The sequence below is a fragment of the Cervus elaphus genome, chromosome 11, assembly GCF_910594005.1.
Source record: "Cervus elaphus chromosome 11, mCerEla1.1, whole genome shotgun sequence".
Classification (NCBI taxonomy): Eukaryota; Metazoa; Chordata; class Mammalia; order Artiodactyla; family Cervidae; genus Cervus; species Cervus elaphus.
In genome coordinates, this window is record NC_057825.1 from 89,595,282 (window position 1) to 89,620,958 (window position 25,677).

Consider the following 25,677-nt stretch of genomic DNA (forward strand, 5'->3'; position numbering starts at 1 on the left):
TATTCCTCAACTTATAGTTCAGAATTTTTCTCTAAAATTTTAGAAAAAGACATGCATATCACACCTAAAGTAATAATAATTTCTTAATGTCAGAGATTCAGTCATTTATTCAAATCTCCCCATTTATTTCTTAGACGCTACACCACCATATTGAAATTTTTGGAAATTACCTAGGTCTTAATGAAAGAAACAGACAATTACCTGCTTCTTAAGTAAAGCATTTTGTTTATTAATGTATCATTTTTTGAGCCATCTGTTGCATGTTGGGGGGTATAATTTTAATCATTTTTTACATCAACATTACATGGAGTCATGGGTTAATCAGCTTGCTGAGACTCACATTTTTAGCACTCCAGGATCAGAATTAAAGTGCTGAATCTAGGGTCTAAGTTCTTAAAAAAACACTATGCTATGTTAGTCGTAAATTTTATTTTCGGGAGTTACCCAGTTTTGCATGAAATCACTTGCTGGCACCCTTCGTAGCAGGGTGGGTGTCTTCAGATCAGTGGAAGTTTCTCCAAAGATCAGATTATTATGGATTGCATAATGGTCTGACTAACAGTCAATAGTTAGGGAGTGAACATGATGTAGAAAAAGAATAGCCAAATCCAAAAAAGTGCTTAGGGCTGATTTTTTTTTTATCATTGCCAACTTTCTGCCTGTTGCCATACTTGCTTATAGTCCTTTTTTGACTGGGTATGTAACTAAGATGTTAGGTAGCCCAGTGTTGGGTCATTAACTATTTTTGAATGAGTTAAAATGCTGGCTGACAGGGGAATACCCTGTTTCCCTTCCCTCTGTCCTTTTGCATGCTTGAATGTGCACACACCCTTATTTTTTCCCTGAACTATTATGAAAGTAACTTGCACAAACTGTACTCCTTTACCCTTTATTAGTTTATTAGTTAGTTTAGTAGTTTATTTCCTAAGAATAGGATATTTTCTTCTGTGGTCACAGTACAGTTATCAGTCTCAGTAAATTTAATGTTGATAATTTTTTTTTTTTTAACTTTTCTGATTTTTTTCAGTTGACCCAGTAATGTTTCTTGTAGCAGTTCTTTCTCCCTGTAGTATAGGATCAGTCTAGGATAAGGTAACTGCATTTAGTTATCATGTTTTTTTGGTCTTCTCTACTTTGGAATATTTCTATAGTCTTTTTTATCTTTTGTGAGGTTGACATTTTTGAAGAATACTGTTTGCTTTCTTTTTATTTAATAGAACATTTCTCACTTTGGATTTTTTTTTCTTCGTTTTTTTTATGTTTCCTCTTGAGTAAATTATATGTCCCTGGCTAGAAAAATCAAGTTTCTATGTTTCCCCCCATGGTACCAGATCTAGAGGTGCATGAAGTCCATCTACCCTTCGTGAATTATGATGTCTGAGCACATGTTTGGTCAAAATGTTTTTTCCCCCCTTGAACTAACTGATCTGTGGAGAGATATTTTAACACCATGCAAATGTCTTTTTCCTCAGTAAAATTTCACTCAGGAATTTTGCCTGAACCAATCTTTACATTACTATGATGGTTATACAGTGATTTTCCAACTTACTAATTCCTCTACATTTACAATGATTGATTGCTATGGAGATGTGGACACCTGGTTTTCTTAGTGGTTTGTAATTTATTACTGTCCGGTTCTTTATTGCTTTCTCTTATTCCATGTATATGTGTGTGTGTGTGTGTGTATGTGTGTGTGTGTGTATTTATATGTGTGTGTGTGAATCACTCAGTTGTGGCCAATTCTTCGCAACCCTGCAACCCCATGGGCTGTAGTCCACCAGGCTCCTCTGTCCATGGAGTTTCCAGGCAAGAATACTGGAGTGGGTAGCTATTCCCTTCTCCAGGGGGAATCTTCCTGATCCAGGGATCGAACCCAGGTCTTCTGCACTGCAGGTGGATTCTTTTACTGTCTGAGCACCAGGAAAGCCTGTATATATATATATATATATATAATATATATATATTTATAATCCTGTTTTCCACAGTGAGAATCCTGGTTCCCAGCCTCTGCTCAATCCCATGGTATATCTGGAGTTATTTAAGAATTAATTCATCCATACCACTGCAAAAAAAAGCAAAAAAACCCAGACTACTAAAAAGAGTGAGAACTTTTAAAGTTCCCTTTCCTCCTAAGTCAAATAGTGGGTTCATAAACTACTTGTGTAGTTTTCTTTTTCCCTTTTAATGAGCTGTGGTGTTCATTTGAAAAATGAATTAGTTTGCTTTCAGTTTTAGCTTTCCCCTCTTCTTCCCATCCTTTTTACATTTAAAAAAAAAAATTACATTGTTAACCTGGTTCTGAAAGTCAAAATTATATAGTAAGGTGTACTCCATAAAATATCATTTCCATTTATTTCCTTTCAGTCCTTTCTGTTACCCCTTATAGGTAACCTACTTAATTGTTTCCTGGTTATCCTACTTCTTATAACCGTTAAGTGGATATATGTGTCCTGTTTCCATTTTTTACATAAAAAGACACATATGCTGTTTTCTAGTTTGTAAAGACTTTAAGGCATTTGGCATTTTAAGACGTTTGGCCAGATAATTTAGGTATGCGTAATTGAAGATTTTGGATGGCATCACCTATGCAGTGGAGATGAACTTGGGCAAACTTTGGGAAATGGTAAGAGACAGGAGGCCCGGCTTGTTGCAGTCCACGGGGTCGCAAGGAGTCGGACATGACTGGGCGACTGAACACCAACAAATTTAAGATTTTGGAAACCCATTCTAGGCAGATGGGAACATTTTTTGGCTCATGCACTTCTTGAGGGCAGGGAGGGCAAAGATGTAGTTTTACCTCAAGAACAGCTGGGTAGTAAATGTCTTCAGTATTTACCTCTTGGTCCTGCTTACCTGTTACATTGGCATTATTTTGTTTCAGTGTTTGTGCTTTCTTACTAAGGTGGTGAGTATGCTGTCAGCTGCATTTTGGCAACAGTTTTATCAGTACTTAAGATTTCTCTCATTTCTAGTTTTAAAAAAATCCCAGAAAAGATTTCTGTATTCCAGTTTGGATCTGGTGGTTTCTTTTGGACTAATGTATTTTTTGAGAGTAGCAAAATAATAAGCAGAACCACCAAAGAACATCTCAGGGGGCATCATTTACTGGGAATGCTTTGTTGTCTGTAAAGAATCATTTATGTGTGCAGTATGTATATTCCTAAAAAAGAAAAAAAGCATGTGATTATACTCACATATCTTGTTTATAAAAAAGGTTGTGTTCCTGGAAATAATAACTGTCAAATCATTGCTATCCAAGGTTATTAATGGCTTTCATGGTAATCTATTTCTGATATTGTGCATTATTAGCAAGTTGATCTTCCATTTTCTTTCAGATCTGAAATCATGATGGTTACCAATCCTTTGTGAAGTTTGTGATGCCCTTAATGATAAACACAATGTTTCTAGTGTTCTGCTTATTTTTTCTTTGTTTCTTTGGTACTTTCATTGAGGTGTGCCACATTTTGGTATTTTTAACATCCAGCATGATATTCTGTATTTACGCTTGTGACACCTTCAAGAGTTCTGTGACTTGCGTACCTTTTGTGGGACAGAGCTAAAGGTAGAAAAGAGTTGGCTGAGTGGATCTGTCTGTATATACTAGAGGAGATTAGAAGGTTGAGAACCAGTTAACCTGAGAACAGCACAGAAGTGACTGGCCAGTGTACTACTTGCGTTGTTAGTAAGTGTGAAGGTAGGTTTATATGTATTGTGAGACACAGTTGATCTGATACAGGGTATCAAATCAGGTATGTGGGTATAAAACTAGAAAAGTAATGTTAATGGTAGTTTTCCTTTTGTGGTAGGTAAGGTTATAGAAGACTTTTTATTCTTTTCTGCATGTCATGAAGATGATTTTTCTTTCCTTTGGGGAGGGTGGTCACAAACAGGTATTGCTTTTTTAATAATTAGAAAAAACAAGGCTATAAAATTTAAATTTTATGTACCCAGAATCCAGGATGGAAAGAACATTGAGAGGAGTTCAATTTGTGACCTTGCCGGTTAGTTCTAAGGCTTTACTTAATTGTAAACTTGAATTCCCTTGCTTACTTGGTTGTTGTAAGCTCAGATGAGATAATGAATATCGAAATGCTTTTTAAACCATGAAGTGCTTTAAAGTTCAAGTATGGGGTTTGATATAAATCTTTTCATTATGAATCTAATTGAAGCCATTATGATCTGCCTGGCTGATTTTTGGTGATGCTTTTATATTTTTAGATTTCAGACTTTATCAATATGTATAAAGAAAATGAAGGATTCCTTTCCATCTGAAAGATTGTATCAAAATAGCAGGTAGTTTTTGATTGTGGTAGTGAACATGTCAGAAAGTATCTCAAGGGATAGAATGGTGAATTTTTTAATACATCAAGCTATTTCTTCATTTCTGCCTCAAGAATTCAGTTTCTCCTAGATGCTTCTAGAGTTTTTCTCGTTGACATTTTATTGGATATATCTAGTTTCAGAGAGGCATGTTCTAGTTGATAGGGCATGGAAGATAGTTTTTAACTGCTACTTGTCTTCAGGAGTTCAGAATGTTTTCTGACTATTAAATACCCTGTTTTTGAAAAATATTAAACATAAGCAAATAAAATGTTGATTTAAAGTAGCAACTAGTATAGTTCATACAATGAAGTTTTGTGTACCTTCTTCCCCTTCCCATCCGTGTATGTATGCACATATACAAAACTAGAAGAAATTCCATCAAAATATTAGTTCATTATCAGTAATGATTTTACTGGTAAGGATTTCACTTGCTGCTTTTTATTGTTTTCTTTAACAAGCATATGTTGTTTATATCATCAGGAATAAAAATTCATTTTAAAGGGTGAGTATTATTTAATCACAATTGTGTTCAAAGTAATTAATAATTAAGAACTCAGATCTCAATTCAGGTTTTTCTAAGTTAGTTTAATGATGTGTTGATTCTCTGTAAATTTGTTGGGTGAATGAACCTCTTTGTGGCCAGAACTGGAGTTAAATGAAAAAGGATTTATAATTGTTGTCTTTATTTGTTCAGTTGTTTTCCAGGTGTTAATGTTGAATTTACCCTTGTCTTACTGGTTTCTTGTTTCTTACCACATTGTTTTTAGGTTATATCAGTTGCATTCTCAAAAGACTTGAAGGTTTATTTTCTTTGGTGTGGGATAACCTAATTGCTAATAATAGGCTTCATATCAAGAGCCCTTGGCTTGTTTTGCTTAATTTTACTCAATCTCACAAATAGTTTTTTCCCCACCAAAATAAATATTGAAACAGAGAGGAATGAGATACGTTTGTTATCTGAATGAATGAACTGTCAGTTGAGTCAGGTGGGAAGGAATGATGTAGGGGAAAATGAACTAAAATGAGATTTTAGAGTTAAATCTGCTTGTTATTTATATGTTGCCTGATAATCATAACAGATTAGCTGATTCTGGCTTTGTTAGACTTTGGTGTGATAATGTTAGATTTGATAGAGAAGTATGAAGTTATGTTGGTTTTATACTCTTCAACCCTCCTTTTTTGTTTTCTGTTAAAATTTTCATACTTAATATTTAGCACTTTTTTTTTTTTGGTAATGTTCAAACGTGTGAAAAAGTAGAGAGAAAAGGTAATGAATTCTTTTGGACCCGTCACTCACCTTCCTCAACAAATATTTTTGCTAGTTGTGCTTCATCAAACTTCGCTCACCCACTAAACAACCACACTTCACCCCTGCCAAAGTGCATCCTTTGTTTTCTAGGTTATTTTAATGAAGATCCCAAATTCTTTGTTGCACTTGTTAGGTACAATAACATTTGATTATTTAAATGCTGGTGCATCAGTGAACCTCTGTGTATAACTATAGATTATCAGTTTACAATAGTCAAGGAAAAAGTGTTTAGTTGGGGGTTGGGGAGCTTACCTTTTTCTAATCTTTTTTGCATTTTAGAGTTTTTTCAAAAAGACATTTCCATTATTATGAATTAATTGCTTCAAAACATTTTTTAAAAGCACAGTTAATTTTGGTGATTGCTTTTATTTTTGAACTTCCAGAACACCTGTTATATTGTAGTTCTTCCAGGATGGGTCTTGTTTTCTGAAGATTTGACTCTGTTCTTCTGAATCTGTTAGGATAGAGGTTGTATGTGAAAGGAGTTAGAAATTATTTTTATGATTTCTGCTTTTGCTCATCTCTTAGCCCCCTGCCCCAAATTTAACTCCCCTCTGCTTTGCAAAGATTAAAAAATACTGGTGCTTAGGAGTGTAATTTATGTGCCTGAAAGGCCCCTGCTTAATTGAGTGAGGGGAGGGAGAGTGAAACTAACGTTTATTGGGCAGCTCCTTTATTAGACATTATACATATTTATATTTCATCTAACTTAGTCCTTAACAGTAATCCAGAGAGGAAGATACTTTCCCATTTTACTCATGAGAAAACTTATGGTCTGGAGGTTAAGTAGCTTGTCCAAGACCTTAATAGTAAGTGGTGAACCTTGTAGAAATCAAACCCTTCTCATCTGACATACATTATTGGCTTAGAAATGAATTTGAATATTGCATGAATACTGCATTTATTACACTTACAGCTGAAAGTGTGCCATTGTTCAGTTGCTAAATTGTGTCCAACTCTCTGTGCCCCTGTGGACTACAGCGTGCCAGTCTCCCCTGTCCTTCACTGTCCCTGGAGTTTGCTCACACTCATGTCCATTGAGGTGGTGATGCTGTCCAACCATCTTGTTGTCTGTCGTCCCCTTCTCTTCTCACTGGAGTGGGTAACCATTCCCTTCTCTGGGGATCTTCCTGACTCAGGGACTGAACCCAGGTCTCCTGCATTGCAGATGGATTCTTTACCATCTGAGCCACCAGAGAAGCCCGAAGTGTGCCATAGGAAATCCACAGAGAGATTCTGGTGGGGTGTGACTTTGACACAATCTTGAAGAGTGAGTTTGGTTCAGAGCTAGGGGTATTCTAGGTAGTACAGTATGAGTAACATATGGAAGCAGTAATGTTGAAAGTGGTCAGGAGATTGCAAATAGACCATTTGGCTGTAGCACACATTTTAAAATTTAATTTTACGTGTTTTTGGCTGTGCTGGGTCTTTATTGCTGTGCTGGCTTTTCTCTAGTTGTGGCAGGTGGGGGCTCTTCACTGTGGTGTGTGGGCTTCTCATTGCGGTGCCCTCTCATGGAGCATGGACTCTCGGTGTGCGGGCTTCAGTAGGTGCGGCACATGGGCTCAGGAGTTGCGACGCACAGGCCTAGTTGCTCCACGGCACAGAATCAGTCCAGAGTCTCCTGCATTGGCAGATGGAGCCTTTACCACCAGTCAAGCCCCTGTAGCAGGAATTTTTCATTAAGTATTATTGGCTAGTAAAATGTGAAAGGTAGGTTGAGATTAGATTATATACTAAATGCCAGGTTGACAAGTTTGGACACTATCTTGCCGGTAGCAATAAAGTGGTGAAGGTTTTTTTTTTTTTCGGTAGCAAACTGATTTTATTTATTTTTTATTTATTTATTTTTTTTTAAGAGGTTATATCAAAAGGATTTTTTTTAAATTTTTTATTTTTTTTATTAGTTGGAGGGTGGTGAAGGTTTTTATGTAGAGGAGTGATAGTGAAAGAAATGCTTTAAGGATATTAGTAATGACAGAATGAATTGGGATGAAGGGCAGCTGTGGTGAGAGTGATGAGAGCTTGCAGTAGGGTTGTGATGAAGGTGAAAGGAAAAAGAAAATTCTATATTAGAGATTTTGACAGGAATACATAGAATTTTATAGTTAAAAAAGTTAGTTTAAAATGGAGAATAAGATGCTTTTGAGCCTCTGTGACTGAAGGAATTGGTGTAGAGAACAGTATTGAAAAATGGATAGTTTGGGAGAAAATTCCAAAGTCAGTAAAAACAGTAGCTAAAAGTTGGCATAAAGGAGAGGGGTTCTGGACAAGTATTTTTTTTCCTCTTGTCTTCATAGATAATTTTATTAAATAGTCCTGGAGTTACTGAATATTCACATGTCTTAACTGAAGCTACATTTTGTCTTGGGCCAGAATACTATAGCTTTGTCAGAAACATGCAGTTGATAAATTTAATTAGTTTTAAATTTTTAAATCATCCCAGCAGTCTCTTTCATCTTATTACAATATTTTATTTAGAAACCTTAACCTAGGCTCTTCTACATTTTCTAAAATTTGGTAAACGCATGTTCAGGAAGACCTTGTTATCTGAAATCTCTCTTCTCCCAATTTCCTCAAAACTCTAGAAGATACCCATCCTGTGAAGCTCAACTCAGGTATTCTTGACTTCTTTCAGAAATAAATCCATTGCTGATGCTTTTTAGCATTGTTGTAATAATGACACACTCTTTATTTTGTTTTTCTTGTTAGATTGCTTGCACTTTGCCTATAGGAATCATGTTTTACTTGGCTTGAATACTTGATAATGACTGTCATATTAGACAAAAATTTTGAATAAAGTGAATGAATAATTCTGAACTCATTCCTTTCCACTAAAATCAAAAGGGCCGGGGGTGGGGTGGGGGGGAGATCTTTGGTGATAAACAACAACTGAGAACTTACCGACCACAGCAACTGAATTATATTTTCACCCCATCCCCCAATGGCATGCAGGATTTGGACACTTCTAAGAAGTTTTAAAAGGAGTTATAATTGCCGCTCTGCACCTAGGACAGCACCCAGCGCAGCATAGTGTATGGGAACTCTGGCTTGTGGTTTGGGGTTTATATTCTGGATTCAGGAAAGAAGAGCAAGTTTTGGGGAAAGTTTAAAATCCTCATAAACACTAAAAATGTATGAAATGCAGAATGGTTTCATGGCTTTGTTTCAAAATGTTTTACACTGGCTGTAGAACCCACTTCATGAAGTAGTTTGAGTTAAAATGATCTAATATTTGTGTTTTAACTTTCAGCTTTGTGTTATTCTTGGAAAATTTCGCACCACTTGTGAATTCCTTGAACCTGGGCATTGCAAACCCACTTCTGTTGGGCCCATCTCCTTTGCACTTTGCTCAGATTAAGACTCAGTTGGCGCTGCAGCAGCTGAATGCCATTGCCTCACATAGTTCAACACCACCTTATACTTTATTAAATCAGGCTTTCTTGAAAATAGCCATGTCGAGACCCAGGTTTAATCCTCGAGGAAACTTTCCACTTCAGAGGCCACGAGCACCTAACCCTTCTGAGATGAGGCCTCCAGGACCATTTATGAGGCCTGGATCTATGGGTCTTCCAAGATTTTACCCAGCAGGGAGAGCCCGTGGAATTCCACACAGATTTGCCTGCCATGAATCTTATCAGAATATGGAACCACAGAGAATGAATGTTCAGGTAACTCAACACCAAACTGATCCAAGATTGACCAAAGAAAAATTGGATTTTCATGAAGCACAACAAAAGAAGGAGAAGCCTCATGGTAGCCGATGGGATGATGAGCCTCATATATCTGCATCAGTGGGAGTGAAGCAGAGTTCTGTAACGCAAGTTACAGAGCAGAGTCCTAAAGTACAGAGCCGCTATACAAAAGAGAGTGCCTCAAGTATCTTAGCAAGTTTTGGATTATCTAATGAAGACTTAGAAGAACTCAGTCGCTATCCTGATGAACAGCTAACTCCTGAAAATATGCCATTAATCTTGAGAGATATAAGAATGCGAAAAATGGGGCGCCGATTACCTAATTTACCTTCTCGGAGCAGAAATAAAGAAACGCTTGGTAATGAGGCAGTTTCGAGTAATGTGATTGATTATGGGCATGCAAGCAAATATGGCTACACAGAAGATCCACTTGAAGTACGTATTTATGATCCTGAAATTCCAACTGATGAGGTCGAGGATGAATTTCGGTCACAGCCAAGCATTTCTGCATCTGTTCCTGCTCCAAATGTGATGTGTAATTCTATGTTTCCTGTTGAAGATGTGTTTCGACAGATGGACTTCCCCAGTGAGTCCTCCAATAATCAGTCCTTTTTCCCAGTTGAGAGTGGAAGCAAGATGTCAGGTTTACACATTTCAAGAGGACAGTCAGTCCTTGAACCTGTAAAATCTGTCAGCCAATCCATTAGCCAGACAGTTAATCAGACAATGAGTCAGTCTCTGATTCCTCCTCCTATGAACCAGCAACCTTTTTCATCGGAATTAATTTCAACTGTAAGCCAACAAGAGCGGATCCCACGTGAACCTGTCATTAATTCATCTAATGTACATGGATCAGGAGGAAGTAAAAAGAATTACCAGTCAGAGGCTGACATCCCCATTCAGTCTCCCTTTGGGATTGTGAAAGCTTCGTGGCTACCAAAGTTTTCGCATGCTGATGCCCAGAAGATGAAGAGACTTCCAACTCCTTCTATGATGAATGATTATTATGCAGCATCTCCAAGAATATTTCCACATTTGTGTTCTCTGTGTAACGTAGAATGTAGTCATTTGAAGGTGAGTGTTTTTAAAGATCACTGTATCATGATAACTCAGTGCCCAAGTTTCATCTAAATTCTCATATGTATGCTGGTGTTAACTAGTCATTAAGGAAATGGCAGAAATTTTGATTGCACTGTCAACGCTTAGTTGTAATCTAAGTATTGAATTGAGTGTTAGGTTTTCTGTATTCCTGTGACTGGGCACACCACATGGATTTTTCCATTTATTTTGAACTTTTGAGAGGTTATCCCAGACAATGCAACATAAAATTTATATGACACAAACTGTACTTATAAGACAATGTCACATGAGTTACCTTTATCTGAATAAGAGAACCTGTTAGTATAAAAATAAAAACTTGGAATAAAATATTTGTACTGCACACTTTTAAAGAGACAGTATATTATAGCCTTGCATGTATCTGCCTGTCTTGAGCTAAAGATAGTTAATATTGATTTAAATATTTTCTGACTCTATTATTCTTATTTGGATTTTTAGTGCTTCATGAGAAGGAGCTTCCTAAGATAACTAAATCCATACCATAGCAAAATTGAGTCAGGATGAATTATTAGGACCAGCTGTGGGCACAGAGCATAGAGTGTAAAATGATCTTTAGAGAGAAGAGTCTTTAAAAAACAAAGAAGCTTTAGGTGTCTTCATGGTTAGGAGAGTTAGAATGAAGTGTTTTACTGAGTTCCCGAAGAATAACATAGAATATTGTTTGATAGTAATCACTGGTGGATTTGAGTAGAATTTTCTGAATATGTTTTATTTACTATATATGTTTGGAAACTACTGTTTCTTCGATTTACTAATGTGATTTGAAGATTTATATTACATGTGACCAGGAAGGAATGTATTGCAGTATTTCCTGTGGGAACAAGCTATGATTCAAGGCTGTAGCATTGATTGTATACTTTAATAGGCTTAAAAGTCTATAGGTGTTTGTTCCCTTTTTTTTTTTCTTTCTCTTTCCAGTATTGTCCTTTTATTGTCTTTCTGTTACCCACTCACCAGGTTTCAGCCACCAAGAATCTGATACCTGGAACTGATGCTTCAGTCAGAAACATTATTGAAAGCAAAGGAAGTCAGCATTCTACCTCATTTTAGCCAGATTTTCTGAGTGCTAATAATAATTGCCTTGCTCTATCAAAGGGAATAGCAAAGTCTTAAAAAATCTCAGCACTTAGTTAAAATCTAGTAGCCCTGGCCCAAGTACTGAATTGAGTGTTAGCCCCTCTGTGTTCCATTTTTTTTTGAGCTTTAGTTAGTCATGATGAATCTAAGAAAAAATAATACCTTAAAAATTTTAATTTTTATTCTGTTGAATAGAAAATATACACATTCAGTAACTATTTACTGGTTACTAGTTTTGTACATGATGCTATGTTAGGTGCTGGAATGAAAATAAACTATATAAAGTTTACATGTTGTTCTTAAGCAGTTTATATAGTCTCGCTGAGGAGAAAAATTAACACACCTAAGGAATTTTTAAAAAATTAGAAGGCAGCAAATAGTCTGGTGATTGTAATTGACTTATTTGGATAGGCTATAGGGGGAGAGATTGAATATTTCTATCTTGATTGCAGGCTTGTATCAGTTTAGGTCAGCATTATCAACTTACCAATACTTATTGTGTATTTCACAGTGTGTAATTAAAAATTATACTTTCTGGCATCAGGAGACTTCTATACTCCAGTTAGATAAGACTTGTTGAGTGACTAGGTGCACTAAGTCTGTCTGGACTAAAGTGATCTGGGAGGGAAGACCTCATGGAGTAGGTTGAAGGTGGTTCTTGAATGATGAGTAGACTTAGATGTACCCAGGGGAAGAGGGATGACATTTCAGATAGGAGTAACAATGATAAGTTTGAGGTGCCTAGAAAAACTAGCCCAGGGAGTTTAGATGTGAAATGAGAGGCATTAAAAATCTAATTAAGATTCTTGATACGTGAAATGACACGTTAAAAAATATATTTCAGGAAGATAAATCTGACTGAGGTGTGCAAGATGAACAGGAATGAAGAGAGATAGGGTAGGACACCTAATTTGAGGCTTCCCTAGTTATTCAAGTGTGTGTTGGTGACAGTATGGATTAATATGATAAAAGTATAATGAAAATCTGACCCAGGGATCAAACCTGAGTCTCCTGCACTGCAGGCAGATTCTTTACCGTCTGAGCCCCCAGGGAAGCCTGTAATATGATAAAGGAACATTAAACATTAAAAGAAATCATTTAATGATTATTAGAGTTCATAGAAATTGATTGCCTTTTTAAATGAACAGATACCTTTTAACAGTCGGAACAGCACAATGAACCTAACTAATGAATTCTCTACGAGGTGACAAATGACAGGGATTTGTGAGCATGGACTTAGGTAGTATAACCTACCTCTCGTTTCTGTGATGTATGTTGCTGCCCTGTAAGTGTGCATGTATTTGACATTATAAATGTGTAACCAATAAATATAAATTACCAACTGCACATTTTTTTCTTGCTAAGTAACAGCTAACAATGTTACCTACCCCTGAGTCAAAACTACAGTCTGAAAAAGACAAGAAAATGAGAAATTTTTTTTTTATAAATTGAGTTTCAGACATCAGAGAAGTCATGCTTAGTTTAGAAGTTACATCTTTTTGATTGTCACAGTTGGTTTAGAAAAGCTATGTCTTTCTGACTGAAATAATTCAGTTCAAAAAAATACTGACATAAATGGTTTTTTAAAGTAGTTGATAGATAAGAGAGTGATATGGGTAGGTGTTTTCACAGTTGGATTCTGGGTCCACTCAAGTCTACAGTCCTTGCAGCATCTCCTGCCTAGTAGGTAATTATCACTCTTTCTCTGGAGAGAAGCCCTGCTTTTGGACCCTTGTCTTATTGGAGAGTAGAAATTGGGGTGGTGTAGATATATTTACTGAATCTAAAAGTGAGGAATGTCAGTAAAGTGTGTGTGTGTGTGTGTGTGTGTGTGTAGAACTGGACAGAGTATGCCTTAAATAACTTTTAGCTGTCAGCATTAGCTGATAGTTGCTATGTCAAATACATATATAGTACTATAATTATATCTTCATGTTTTTTCAAGAAAAGCTGAAAGTCTGGATTTTTATATGTTGGCAACTTAAATAAAATACTTTGTGGTCTGATTAAATCATGCCCAATTTGGTACCTGTCAGTGTGTCTAATGTAAACAATATTTAGTTACTATCAAAGACATGGGTTTAGCAGTACTAAAGACTCTTAACTGCCAGTCTCTTCTAGCTTTCTATTGCCCTGAGCAGGGTATGCAGACTTTATTTTTTGTAATCCAGTCAGTTCCGTGGCTTAAGGAAATACTTTAGGGTTTATCATAACCTGCTGCTGAGTATTGCAAATAGCATGCACTTGTTTTCAGATAGTTCTTGACAAGGCAGAGTCCAAAATTAGTGTCAACTGTGGTTTTTAATTGGATAGTTCTAGTTCGTCTTTGGCAATGACAAACTAAAATGTTTTTGAAATGGAAATGAGTAACATTTTCCTTAAGAAAGTTTTAAAATATGGAAGGAACTGTTCAGTAACTTTTCTGCCTGTCCAAATATTGGAGACACAATAAAACATTACTCACACTTTGCTTTTAACTAATTGTTTCACTTGGGGGACTCTCTTTGAAAATTGTATTGCCTTAAAAAAAAAATAAGATGTATCTTCCAGGAGCTTTTTATGGGTGCAAAATATAATTTTAGGGCAGCTTTGTGAGTGAAGTTAAATGAGAAAGCATTTTGTTGATTGTAAAGTTCTATATGTAAGGCATATTATGTCTTTGAAATGATACTGCTTTCCACTATATCCTGATAACAAACATTTTGATCAGCAGCATTTTTTCATATTTTTACTAATCTTATCCTTTGTCAGTACATAGTGAGTACCTTGTTTGGAATGGTATTGGCCTAAGAGGTAGGATTTTTTGTTGTTAATGTTGTTAGCGTGAAGTTTAAAGTTGTAAGGCATCGAGACTCTATTTTGGAGATGCCATTTCAAATAGCCTTCTATTTATAGAGTTCTTGATACTCTGTGTAGTGTGGGTTTTTTTTTAATATTTGAGATGAGTTATTTCTCATCCATGCTTTTATTTTCTCCAAGTTTTAAATGTATGTTTGGCATCAAAATGAGTATCCATGGGTAGGATTTTTAAAATGTTTTCTATAGCTAAAATGTTTTAAAATGGCATCAATGAATTGATATTAAGTGCTTTTGATTGGAGTCCTTTTATTTGTGAAATTTTTATTGAGTAGCCATATGGCATTTATAACTAGGTTTGTTTAATTTTTGAAAACGCAAGGGATGCTGTGTTATGTTAAAAAGCCTAATGTCATTAGTCAAATGAGGAATGTTCTAATTTGTGCACTTTTCTCCTTTTACAATAGGATTGGATTCAGCATCAAAATACATCTACTCATATTGAGAGTTGCCGACAGTTACGTCAACAGTAAGAACAATTTTTTTCATTCTTATAGGTAGCAAATTTACAGAATAGTTAAATGTTTCAGGTATGATTGTTTGATACCTTTAGTGTGGTACTTTGGAGAAAAATATTTTTAGAAAGCTATTGCTTATTTGAAATACTAATTTTATACAAATATATTTAAACTTTTTCTAAAAGGAGAGAATTAAATACGATCCTTTTTTCTGACTTCTTCCCAGTACGTAAATTTAATATAATTGGTTCATTCCTGCTGCCTTGCCTTCCTTGGAATGGTTTATCTGTTTCAGAACACATAGCCTTCCCTTCTCCTATACTTCCCTCTCCTTCTTCCCACCCTTTCCTCAAAGGATAACTAACTAAAAACCACTCAAACCAACACTAGTATTTAATTTCAGGTCTAAATCTCTCTTGGTTTAGAACCTATTTAAAAAAAAAACACCCTTAAGTAGGAGATGAATAAGCTAGATATGGTGCTTCCTAACCATTGGTTCTTCAGTTCTTTCACCTTTTCCTTCTTTAAGACAGGGCATCTATGAAGGTAAAAAGTGTGATTTTTCTCTTATATCGTCTGGAATTACATAAAATTGTGTTCCCCTAGGATTGTTAAACATGCTGATTCAGTTCTGTGTCAAATTCCTGGTCATTATACTCATGATAGTAGCATGTTCTTGAGCAAATAAATTTGTGACAGCTGTTTTGTTTTTTTGCGTTGTTCTTTATGAAAATGTCACCAAAAATTTTTTGAGATTATTCATGACTCTCCTAATCATACATGATAAACCTTACTCAGACTAATTTTTTTTAAAGTAAGGAAATTTATTAGCTCATTTAACTAGAAAGCTTGGGTGTTTCTAGTTTGAAGAAGATCTGGATTAGGTGCTCAAACAAAAATCAAAGTGTCAGTAATACTTTCATTTCTTGTCTGTTCCTCTCCTCTTTGTCCTCATGAGGACGCTTCTCCACAAAGCAAAGTGACCCCCTTAGTTCCAGACTTAAGTGCTCTGAATATCTAGCATTCCTGGAGTTAAAAAATAAAGCACTTCTTTTCTCATAAATTCTGCAGAGGTGTTTGGTTTGAGCCTTTTGGACTACTGTGGGCTAGTCCCTCTTTAAACCAGCTACAGCGGTTTAGAGGGGGTTTAGAGGGGAACAGGGCTCCGTAGCTCGGTCGGCGCCGTGTGCCTGCGCCTGATGCACAGTGCGATGCAAGCCCTTCCTGCGTCACGCAGGCTGCGAGCAGCGGGGGAGCCGCCGGCCTGTGCGAATCTGCGGCGCAGACGGCGGTTGGCACATGCAGGTGGTTTGTTACTTGGACTGGACCTTACTGCCCCTGTAGATGGAAATCTCTCCTAAAGTCACAAATTTTCCCACAGAACCCCAGTGGGACGTCTCATTTTTATGAAACTAGGGGATTTAGATGGGAGGGAATTAGTTGCTGTAGGTAGGCATTAAATGCAAGTTACAGGAGTCTAGCTACATGCACTGCCATTAATTTTCTATGCCAAGTGGCATTTATGCCTACTGAAAGCTTTTTGTGTGAGATAAGTCTTTTTTTCATGTACATAGCACCCTGATTTTAAAGCATGTCCTTTCCGTGCCTGCTACTTTGTTGCACTGTTTTACATTTTTACCTTTTTCAGGTACTCTTGAATAATTTCATCATGGCTTTCTCTCTACTGCTCAAAAATTAACCAATTCATTAGATTTGATTAGCTGCTTTGGATCTTTCCAAGACAAAACATATGCTATTTCATTCTTTTTTTATAAGCAGCATTGTGCTTCTGTACTTAAATCTGTTTAGTCATTCCTTTACTGATGTACGTGTGAGTGCCCAGTTGTGTCTGACTCTTTGTTACCTCAGGAACTGTAGCTTGCCAGGCTTCTCTGGCCATGGGGTTCTCCAGGCAAGAATATTGGACTGGATTGCCATTTCCTCCTCCAGGAGATCTTTGCAACCCAGGGATCCAACCTGTGTCTCCTGCAACTCCTGCATTGGCAGGCGGATTTTTTTTTAATTAACTACCGAGGCACCTAGGAAGCCCCTACTGATATATATTTAGGTTCCAATTTCTTTTCTTAAGGTTTATTATCTCTTCTGTCTCTTCACCTTACTGCATTTTTCTGAATTACGACACAGAAGTAAAATTGGTTAACTTGAGAAAAGATAGTGTGTTAGCTTTAGTATTAAAAATAATAAGTAACATAATAAAGAGCTATATGCTTGTGTGTTGGGCATTCTTCTAAGTGCTTTACACAGTGTCTGTAATCTTCAAAGCAACTCTGTGAGATATTTCAACCCTGTGAAATAATAATATTTCATAATATTAACTGAAATATTATGTGAGAGATACATGTAATGATTGTGATTTTACCAGTGAGAGGCAGCTTCTTAGCTGTCACACAGCAAATAATTGGCACAACTAATATCTAACTCACGGCTCTTTGTTAAAACTTTTCCCTCCTCAGCACTTTATTCTGAAAAGTTTCTAAGGTGCAACAAATTTGAAGGGATGATAAACATAGTCTTCCTCTTTATTAACCAACTGTTAACATTTGATGTGTCTATTTTATTATACTTTATATGCACATTTTTAATATTAGTTACAGTTTTTAAAAACTAGTTGAAAATACATTGCAGACATTATAACACTTAACTCCTTAATTCTACATCTACTTCTTAAAAAGGAAAATTTTTTTAAAAACTTTTATATTGAGGTGTAGCTGATGAATGAACAATGTTGTAATAGTTTCAGGTGAACTGGGAAGGAACTCAGCCATATGTATACATGCCATTCTGCTTCAAGCGCCCCCTCCATAAGAATAAGGAAGTTTTTCTACAGTGGTTATCTGTTATAACTACAGTATAACACAATGATTAACAATGATTTCATAATGCCTTCTAATACACAGACCAAATTCAAATTTTCCCATTTTTTCCAAAATGCCCCTTATAACTATCCTTGCCTATCTCACTCCCCATACTGTTTTTGAGGATATTTTCATAATGGTTGACTTTTGAAATGTCTTGTCTTGTAGACTATTCCACATTCTGCACCGTTCTGGTCTTTTTCCTCTTCATTAAATTCAGGTTGAACATTTTTGTCACAAAAACTTTATAGATAATATATATACTTATGTATCACATTGGGATATAGATGATGTCGCTTACTTAGGTCCTTGTTCTTAGCCATTATATTGTATTGTCATGTATTATGCTTCTGAAACATTTTAAACTGGTTAGGCAACACACAGGCAGCAGATATAAGAACATGTATTCTAGTGGTTAACTTAGATATGAAACATCATTTCACATCTGAAATAATTACCCCCTCTTGAATTGGAAAGCTCTGGAAATTTAATAACTTCTTTGTGTTGACAACAAGCTGTATTTCCAGGATCGCACGTAAGAGAAAGCTAAGGTTTACATGTATTAAGTAACTGACTTTCAGATTGTTGTACTCAGTCATGTCTGACTCTGTAGCCCCATGAACTGTAGCCTACCAGGCTCCTTTGTCCATGGGATTATCCTGTCAAGAGTACTGGAGTGGGTTGCTATTTCCTTCTCTAGCAAAATGCAGTACTTGGTGTAATCTCAAAAACAACAGAATGATCTTGGTTTGTTTCCAAGGCAAATCATTCAACATCAGGGTAATCCAAGTCTTGCCCCAAACTCTGATGCCGAAGAAGCTGAAGTTGACCTGTTCTTTGAAGACTTAGAATATCTTCTAGAACTAATACCAAAAAAAAAGATGTCCTTTTCATCATAGGGGATTGGAATGCAAAAGTAGGAAGTCAGGAGATACCAAAATAACAGGCAAGATTGGCCTTGGAATATAAAATGAAGTAGGGCAAAGGCTAACAGAGTTTTGTCAAGTAGAATGCACTGGTCATAGCAACCCAAGAGATGACTCTACACGTGGACATCACCAGATGGTCAGTACCAAAATCAGATTGATTATGTTCTTTGCACCCAAAGATGGAGAGGCTCTATACAGTCAGCAAAAACAAGACCTAGAGATGACTGTAGCTCAGGTTGTAAGCTCTTTATTGCAAAGTTCAGACTTAAATTGAAGAAAGTAGGGAAAACCACTAGGCCATCCAGGTATGACCTAAATCAGATATCATATGATTATACAGTAGAAGTGACCAATAGATTCAAGGGATTAGTTCTGGTAGAGTGCCTGAAGAACTATGGACAGAAGTTTGTAACATCATTCAAGTGGCAGTGACCAAAACCATCCCAAAGAAAAAGAAATGCACAGAGGCATAGTGGTTGTCTGAGGAAGCTTTATAAATAGCTGAGGAAAGAAGAGAAGTGAAAGGCAAGGGAAAAGGGAAAAGATATACCTAACTGAATACAGAGTTCCAAAGAGTAGCAAGGAAAGATAAGGCCTTCTTAAATGAACAATGCAAAGAAATAGAGGAAATCAGTAGAAGGGGAAAGACTAGAGATCTCTTCAAGAAAATTGGAGATATCAAGGGAACATTTCATGTTCATGGAAGGATGGGCATGATAAAGGATAGAAATGGTAAAGACCTAACAGAAGCAGAAGAGATGAAGAAGAGATGGCAAGAATACACAGAAAAACTATACAAAAAAGATCTTGATGACCTGAATAACCATGATGGTGTGGTCACTCACCTATACCCAGACATCCTGCAGTGTGAAGTTAAGTGGGCCTTAGGTAGCATAACTACCAGTAAAGCTAGTGGAGGTGATGGAATTCCAGCTGAGCTGTATAAAATCCTAAAAGAAGATGATGTTAAAGTCATAATCCCTTATACATACATACATATATAAAACATAAATATATATACACACACACAGTGGAGGTAACAAATAGGTTAAAGAGATTAGATCTGGTAGACAGAGTGCCTGAAGATCAATGGATGGAGGTTTGTAACACTGTACAGGAGATAGCAACCAAAACCATCCCCGAGAAAAATTGTAGTAGTAGATGAAAAAAATTGTTCATGTTTGACAGTTGTTGATGCTGAGTGATAGACATACTGGGTTGAAGTTAAGTTTTTTGCCTTCTCAATCTGTCACATTGTGGTAGTTACAAGATGCTCCAGCCTTCATGTCTGCTCCCAAAGCAGGAAGGATGGTGCAGAAATTTTCTCAGAAGTCAGCCAGTGGTTTTGCCACCTATATGTCATTGGTTTGAATCTATCACTGGCTGTCTTCTAAAGAGACTGGGAAAGCAAATTTAGCTTTTTTTAGCCTTTGTTATGGAGGCAGACCTGGGAAAAGGCAGTTGAGAATTGCGTTTTTGTTTGTTTTTGACTGTGCTAGGTGTTTGTTGTGGCGCCCAGTCCTCTCTGGTTATGGTACATAGACTCTCTATTTGGCACACGGTGAGAATTGCTTCTGAGTTAACCTGCCAACAGTATCTGAGACAAATGTCAACAAATAAAAACTGTTTTACCTTTAGTTAGTTTTTGACCTCACTTTATTTTCTTGTCAGGTGGCTTGCTGCCTGCATTTCCTTACATAGCTCTCCTCTTGGCTACTGAACTTGTATTTTTGTACATCAGCGATTTTTATTCCCATTAACATGTGGAGTCCAGATTCTCTGGAATAGTTGAAGATGAAGATGTCTTTTTCTTGGACTTCTGTGGTGTTAACTTTTCCTCCTACTTTTTCTTTCTGTGATTACCCCTTAATTTCTTTCATTGGTGTATCTTTGTTTTACTCATAATTGTTAGTGTGCATAAGATTCTGTCCTCAGCCCTCTTTTTTCCCTGTAACTCCATTCTCTCTTTATCTCGTTAACTCTTGGTGCTGTAGTTGATGCCTGATTTCTAAATATCTCAACACTCATTGTTTTCTCTAATCCAGACGTTTATTTCCAGTTGTTTCGCAAACATTCCTATGTTCCCTTCACTTCAAAAATGTTTATTGTTCTCCATTGCCTTTTACTTAGGTTCAACCTCCTTAACATGACTTCAGGGACCTTCATAGTTTGTCTCTGTGCTGTCTTGCCAGGTTTTCTGCCTCATAAATCCTTTTTGTCATGTCCATGTTGTGGTCACACTGGTTCCTGGAATATAACATATGTTTGCCTCTAATCCTCCTTTTATGTGTTGCCACTGTGTGAAACCTAACCTGATCCATGCCTCTTGATAACCCTTTTTAAAGGGCTACCTGAAAAGCAACCTTTTCTTTGAATTGTCTCCTGAGATCGTCTCTGAGGAACACTTGGTACAATATAAAGGGCAGCATTCATGTCTCATTCTGTAGAATGGTGTCCTCTTGAGTTCTGCAGACTGAGTGAACTGTCTTTAACGCCTACCTAAGCTGGTGTTTTATAAGCTCTTCTATACCTCTTAACAGTTTTATGTGTATTTCCTGTTTTACCTAAATAAATGTCAAGGCATTTAAAGTATGGGGAATGTGTTTCTTTTTCCTGAGTTGCCTAAAACTTATTATTTATTGAACTAGACACTCAAAATATTTTACTTTGAAGAAAATATTCATATTTTAATATACTAATAAATCACTTTAAAATTTTTTTTTAATTTTTTTAAAATTAAATTTTTTTAATTAAAAATTCTTTTTTTCAATTTTTTAAGTTTTTTTTCTTTTTTTTTTTTTGCTGCACCACACAGCTTATGGGATCTTAGTTCCCTAGCTAGAGATTGAACCTGTGCCCTTAGCAGTGAAAACACGGAGTCCTAACCACTGGACTGCCAGGGACTTCCCTTAACTTTTGTTTTGAACAGTATTCTCTATATATTGCAGGGAAAGATTGAGCCTTATAATCTTAACTGTTCATTAATATTGTTTATTCTCAAAATAGGTATCCTGATTGGAATCCTGAGATCCTCCCATCAAGAAGGTAGTTATTTTTTTTAATAGTGGTATTATTGAAATTTGATTTTCCTTTAAAAGTAAACACGTACTCTTTTTTTTTTTAAGGCACTGTTTTGAATAGAATCTCGTTTTTACCATTTTTATTTTTAAAGAGTAGGGAAATGCAATCATCGCTAGGAATCTTTAGTTACCCCAATTTACCTGTAATAGCTCCCATCTGTGAACTTTTCTTTTTTAGTCTTTTCTGAAAATTCTTTATACTTTTATTCTTATTTTGTGTTTGTGGGATCTTAGATTATAAATGGCTTGAAGGCTGAGAATGGGGTTTCCCTATTCAGTGTGTATAAATACAAGTATAGGAGTCAAATATTTGTGGAAGGCATAATCTTTGTGGGAAAATTGTTGAGAAACATTTTTTATTTCCTAAATTCTTTAATATAACTTAATACTTTCAAAACATAATTGGATATAGTAGTAATATAGGGAAAATGCAAGAAATTGGTGATATTTATTTGTGAGTAAACAAAACAGTAATGTAAGCAGTTAAAGAGGTGATCATCTGCTTTGATTGATCCTTATTCATTTACAAAACCGAACTGCATCATAACAAGCAGGTTTTTGTTTTATATAAATACATGGTATTAGAGTTTGGCATCGTAGCTTGATTTTAAGAAGGTAAATCTGTCATTGATATAAATTTAAATTTATATAAAACTAATGAATCTTGTGGGTTTTTTCTTGAACTTTGTAGAAATGAAGGCAACAGAAAAGAAAATGAAACTCCAAGAAGGCGATCTCATTCCCCCAGTCCGAGGCATTCTAGGAGATCAAGCTCAAGTCACAGATTTCGTCGATCTCGAAGCCCCGTACGTTGTATGTATAGACCAAGAAGCCGAAGTCCAAGAATTTGCCATCGTTTTATTCCTAGATACAGATCCAGATCCCGTTCACCGTATCGAATGAGAAATCCTTTTAGAGGTAGTCCAAAATGCTTTCGATCAGTTAGCCCCGAAAGGACATCAAGGAGACCAGAAAGGTCATCAGGTACATTTATGTTTGTGAATAATAAGTACTTATTTTGACTAAACCATTTCAGTTTTTTTTGTTCATTTGATTTTTTTTTTTAATTTCTGTATTTACATTAAGCTTGAAATGGTGACTTATTTATTCTTCACAAGATATTTTTAAATGTTGACATTTTGAGATATTTGGCTCAGCTTTCTGAAACTTCTAAGGTTTTTAAGAAATTAAATGTTGTAATTTATTAAATTTTAGAATTTCTGTATGAAATTTGATTCACATTACCAGCTGTTTCATTCTTCTTCCTTTTATTATGTATCATAAGAAATGTGGGAAAGTGTATCTACATAGCCAACATCAAACTTAAAAAACCAGGGATATACAGATATCTTAGTTTGCCTTAGTAATTGATTATAGACTTGTCTTCCATGAATTAATTTAAAACATTTTAAAATTGTTCAGATTTTCAGCATGTGTCTTAATGTTGGTTTAGTGACCTTTCCAGAAATATTTTTTACATAATTTTTTTCTGAAATCTTTTCAGAGGTCTGTGATATTTTTCCTTTTTCAACTACATATGTCTGAAATTGGATTTTTCTTAAAATATGGTAGCCAAAATAGTGTATCCAGCACATTGAATGCAGAATTCTCTAACTAGAGACTTCAGATGGCTTCTTTTAAGGCCAGCATTTAAGTGTTCAGGAAAATAATACTCATCTAAATAATTTTTGTTTTGAAATTAAAGTTGTTTTGTAAAAATATATTGTTTATGTTAACATAGCAGTTTATTATTAAATAATATTGTAAAAATTCTATATTAGTTTCTTTTGTGGTAAATATTGATACATTGAATACAAATGCTCTTTGGAGTTCTCAGTTTTTAATAATGTAAAGGGATACTGAAATCAAAAGTGTGAGGGTCTCTGGTATAAGAGAAGCTCACTGAATAAAGGGTCTCGTGAATACTTTTTGAGTGAAGAATTAAAGACTAATAATTTTTTTGTATGTACTTGCCACCTGCTTGGCCTAACAGTGGTTCAGTGTGTTAAATATTTGGGCACTTGAGGGGTTATATTATTTTTTTATAAAGTTCTTTTCAATTGAAGTAGTATTTGTGTACTTTTAATAGATAGAAAAAAAGCATTAGAAGATGTAATACAACGATCTGGGCATGAGTCAGAATTCAGCAAACAGAAGCATCTTGAAGCAGTTGATAAAGGACCCTCACCAGCACAGAAACTCAAAACTGGCAGTGGGGCAAAGATGTCAGTTAAATCTACAAGCTCTGCAAAGAGTGATTCAAACATAGGAGGACACTGTACACGCCACAAATCAAAGAGTCTGGAAGGTGACACCGCACCAGAGAGTAAACAGATGGCTGATAAAACTGTTTCTCTGCAACGTAAGGTCAGTAGTTCTTTGTTAGTGGAAGTACGTACGTACACTTGTTAATATGACAAAGAGAAGCAAAGTTTAGAATTTTTAATTTTCATATTTCTGATGAAATTGTGATTTATTTTGATATGAAATATTTTTTTATTGATTTCTGTTTTGAATACAGGAAAAGTCCAATAATTAAAATCTTATAGATTACAAATATCAAAAGTGAGAACATTTTGATTGTTTGGTGTTTTTGGCTGACCACACTGATGCGTGTTACAAGCTTTGCTCTCTGATTGGGGAAATGGACATAATCAGTAGTATTAATGAGTTTTTGTGATCTTTGTTAGTAATCTAGGAGTGACTTTCTGCTGAGAATCATTTTTAATCTGTTTTATGTTTTTTTATAGTATAGTTCAGAAGCTACTTTGTTGCCCAGTGTAGAATACTAGTCTGTTTTCTGGGTACTAACAGGTGTATTTTGTAATATTAACAAATCTTCAAGTGTTTAGGTATACATTTCTCATAACATTGTCTTAACTTTAAACAATTACAGTTCCCTGCCCCCATAGTGCTTATATTTAACAGGATGAACTTAAAATAATCAACCTGATATTACAGAATTTTAAAGAAATATTGAGTACAGGGAATTAATTTTGAAAAGGCTAAATTGTTCTGTAACATTCATTTTGTTTCTAGATGGCAGCAGTGGAACTTTAAAAGGTTTTTTTGAGTCAATTTTTAACATAGGTGGTAAACAATAAAGTATATTCAAATTGTATATATGAATCTATCAGCAAGAACAAGACCGAGAACTGACTGTGGCTCAAATCATGAACTCCTTATTGCCAAATTCAGACTTAAATTGAAGAAAGTAGGGAAACCCCTATACCATTCAGGTATGACCTAAATAAAATCCCTTATGATTATACAGTGGAAGTGAGAAATAGATTTAAGGGACTAGATCTGATAGAGTGCCTGATGAACTTTGGGCGGGGATTCGTGACATTGTACAGGAGACAGGGATTAAGACCATCCCCATGGAAAAGAAATGCGAAAAAGCAAAATGGCTATCTAAGGAGGCCTTACAAATAGCTGTGAAAAGAAGAGAAGCCAAAAGCAAAGGAGAAAAGGAAAGATATTCCCATCTGAATGCAGAGTTCCAAAGAATAACAAGGAGAGATAAGAAAGCCTTCCTCAGGGATCAATGCAAAGAAGTAGAGAAAAACAACAGAATGGGAAAGACTAGAGATCTCTTCAAGAAAATTTGAGATACCAAGGGAACATTTCATGCAAAGATGGGCTCGATAAAGGACAGAAATGGTATGGACCTAAGAGAAGCAGAAGATATTAAGAAGAGGTGGCAAGAATACACAGAAGAACTGTACAAAAAAGATCTTCATGACCCAGATAATCACAATGGTGTGATCACTCACCTAGAGCCAGACATCCTGGAATGTGAAGTCAAGTGGGCCTTAGAAAGCATCATTATGAACAAAGCTAGTGGAAGTGATTAAATTCCAGTTGAGCTATTTCAAATCCTAAAAGATGATGATGTGAAAGTGCTACACTCAATATGCCAGCAAATTTAAAAAACTCAGCAGTGGCCACAGGA

At 35.7% G+C, this 25,677-nt stretch overlaps 1 protein-coding gene and 1 long non-coding RNA gene across 7 annotated transcripts in view; one reads left to right on the plus strand and one right to left on the minus strand.

The window, feature by feature from the left end:
* The window catches only part of ZNF638 (zinc finger protein 638), a 130,467-nt gene that overhangs the window by 49,513 nt on the left and 55,277 nt on the right, over positions 1 to 25,677 (plus strand). For 5 of the 6 annotated variants that reach the window (XM_043918335.1, XM_043918334.1, XM_043918338.1 and 2 more), the window contains 5 exons: positions 8,886 to 10,401; positions 14,787 to 14,848; positions 21,649 to 21,687; positions 22,414 to 22,706; positions 23,812 to 24,089. In XM_043918335.1, coding sequence (XP_043774270.1) covers positions 8,886 to 10,401; positions 14,787 to 14,848; positions 21,649 to 21,687; positions 22,414 to 22,706; positions 23,812 to 24,089 — 2,188 coding nt within the window. The remainder of the gene's footprint in view (positions 1 to 8,885; positions 10,402 to 14,786; positions 14,849 to 21,648; positions 21,688 to 22,413; positions 22,707 to 23,811; positions 24,090 to 25,677) is intronic. The other variant, XM_043918336.1, reaches the window with a different exon arrangement.
* LOC122703832 lies at positions 18,796 to 24,993 on the minus strand. Its single transcript, XR_006343624.1, has 3 exons — positions 24,879 to 24,993; positions 23,338 to 23,343; positions 18,796 to 18,856 (listed from the first exon to the last, which is right to left on the minus strand). It is a non-coding gene; the product is annotated as an uncharacterized LOC122703832 (long non-coding RNA).